We start from the raw sequence: 2,232 nt of genomic DNA, 5'->3' as shown, positions 1-2,232 counted from the left end.
TGATCCGGTGATAAAGCAGCTACTGGCATATTGCTCCTAGAGAAAAAATTAGTTTCTTGTCAGACACGATTATTATTTTGCTTCACTTACTTGCACGGTAAACCGTATTCTCTGAGCTCCTCGATATGATAGTGTGTGTGTATATCCAGAAATAGCGTGATGTGCGAGGCAATATTGACTTCGTTGGCGGTCCCAATCTTTGTAGATGGTGTTGAAAACGGCGCCATGAACCAAGTCAATAAAAAGGGCTGAGTCAACTGCATATCTAGAATCTCGCCGAATATTGCGACCAGGAAGAGCCTCCCCAGCATCATTTTGAAGAAGTCGAGCAATTAACGTTGCTTTGTTTCCAGATACACGAAGTCCCAGGTCACGGCATAAGGTTTTTAGATCTCCCAGCGTTTTCACGATTAGCTCTGCCTCAAGCAGCGGTGCTCCTGCGTTTTCACTGCTTCTGGTCTGGAAGGGACCCGGCTGTTGGCGATTACTTCCCAATGACAGTTGCAGTATCACTGCCTGAACATCAGGATCATCGACTGGATCACCTCGGTTACCATCACCGTAACTGTGAGCAATGGCGCTAAATATTTTTGAAGCAACCGAGCCTGTAATGCGAAACTTCCTGAGTAAAAACCAATCTGTAGCTCTTTGCTCCATCGTCAATTTCTGAATACCGTCTTCAAAAGCTGTAAGCAACTCCTCCCTACGAAGTGAGACTCGCTTCAGTGTCCGTGATACATAAGACCAGTTATCAGGTCCCGCGCTGGCAAACGTTGTGTAGCCTAATGCCACTTTTCCAAGCCCTGACCGGTATGCAAGTGCGTGTGCATTTGCAGGAAGCATCCCTGGTTGAACTGGTATACGTTTGATGGCCCAATACGCAGCACGATCTTCTTTCTCTAATACTAATTTTTGGTACTGACTTGGTGTTTTGCCAAATGTAAAGGGAAACTTTTGTGTGCGCTTATGGGTACCGATGATACTTCCACCAGTGTCAACAATTTGTTGGTTGACAGCATGAGACTGATAACCTCTGTCCAGCGCGTGAAGAATACCTGGTAGTCGAATTTGGTTCTCCGTCGATGATCCACAGAGTGATCTCTGAAGAATCCTCACAATGTCCACGGTTGATTCGCCGTTGGCAGCCACATGTCCACCCAAAACCAAGCCTGTAACCAGCGAAACCACGCCATGCTGCACTGGGCCGTATCTGCCAAACATTCGCTTGGTAAGATCAATTACCTCACAGCATAACACGATCATTAAGTACAGTACCCCTTTTTCGGGTTGCGCACGTGCGTAAGGCCAATATCGTCCACTGCCTTTGAGCGCAAGCGGATCAAATCATCATCTAATGATGCTATCGTTGTTCCATCCACAAAACCAATGTCTGCGGATAGCCGCCGTGCGAGTTCGTATGCATAAGAGATGTCTCTGTCAGGTGTGAGCGGTGCCGTCCATTGGTCGGATCCTCCTTCTTTTGTAAACGGATTGCCACTTAAAGCTGCCAAAATAGCGCGATATCTGGGCAGCGGTAGTGCCTCTTCAGCAGGTGGATACAGAGCCCTATGGCTCTCGTCGTAGAAGAAGTCCGGGGCTACACCATAAACACTTAGCCACAGCTCGACCTCAAGAAACTTGTAGATGTCATCTGTAGATGCTGCTGCATAATCAGCCAGGCTCCTGTTCACAAAGATCAGGAGCCTTGCCAGCACAGTCGAATCCAGCCACACGAACAGGAAACTGGAAACGCTAACACCGTCGAGGTGATGCTGTGTAGTACCGAACATTCGCTGCAATATTCTTTTAGCGACCTGGCCAGCTTCTTCACGTGTCTTATCCAGCAAAAACGCATCGACATTGTCTACTTGAATGCGCTGGTTTATCACGTTGGGATACTTCCAGGATCCCAGGACCTCCTCTTCGTCTTCGCTGTCGGATCCAAAGACGTACGGAACCTCTTCAGACGACTCGCTGTCAGACATGATGCCTTGGGTGCTTGTGTAAACGTGCAGCGCGACGAGCGCTGCGGGAATGCGGAATGCGGAATGCGGGCGACGCACGCTAGCGGAGTGACCATCATTCTTTTTTGTCCTTAAAAAATGGGGTTAAGGACAAAAGTGACGTGACTTTGTGCGCTCCAAAAACGATTTGGTCCTCTTATTAAGGACAAAATTTGTTGGGGTTAACCACTACCACGCGTGACTTGGCATAGTTCAAAGAAACTATGGA

General features: G+C 48.0%; 1 protein-coding gene across 1 annotated transcript; it reads right to left on the bottom strand.

Moving 5' to 3' along the window:
• Nucleotides 1–679: 679 nt before the first annotated feature.
• PITG_20036 (uncharacterized protein) lies at nucleotides 680–1,985 on the bottom strand (the record flags this gene model as incomplete). Its single annotated transcript, XM_002895931.1, has 3 exons — nucleotides 680–686; nucleotides 1,276–1,651; nucleotides 1,784–1,985. 3 exons carry the CDS (start codon nucleotides 1,983–1,985, stop codon nucleotides 680–682), a joined length of 585 nt encoding a protein of 194 aa, XP_002895977.1.
• Between the last annotated feature and the right edge of the window lie 247 nt (nucleotides 1,986–2,232).

This window comes from Phytophthora infestans, genomic scaffold (genome assembly GCF_000142945.1).
Source record: "Phytophthora infestans T30-4 supercont1.118 genomic scaffold, whole genome shotgun sequence".
In the NCBI taxonomy this organism is placed as follows: domain Eukaryota; phylum Oomycota; class Peronosporomycetes; order Peronosporales; family Peronosporaceae; genus Phytophthora; species Phytophthora infestans.
This window is presented reverse-complemented; position numbering and strand designations above follow the sequence as displayed.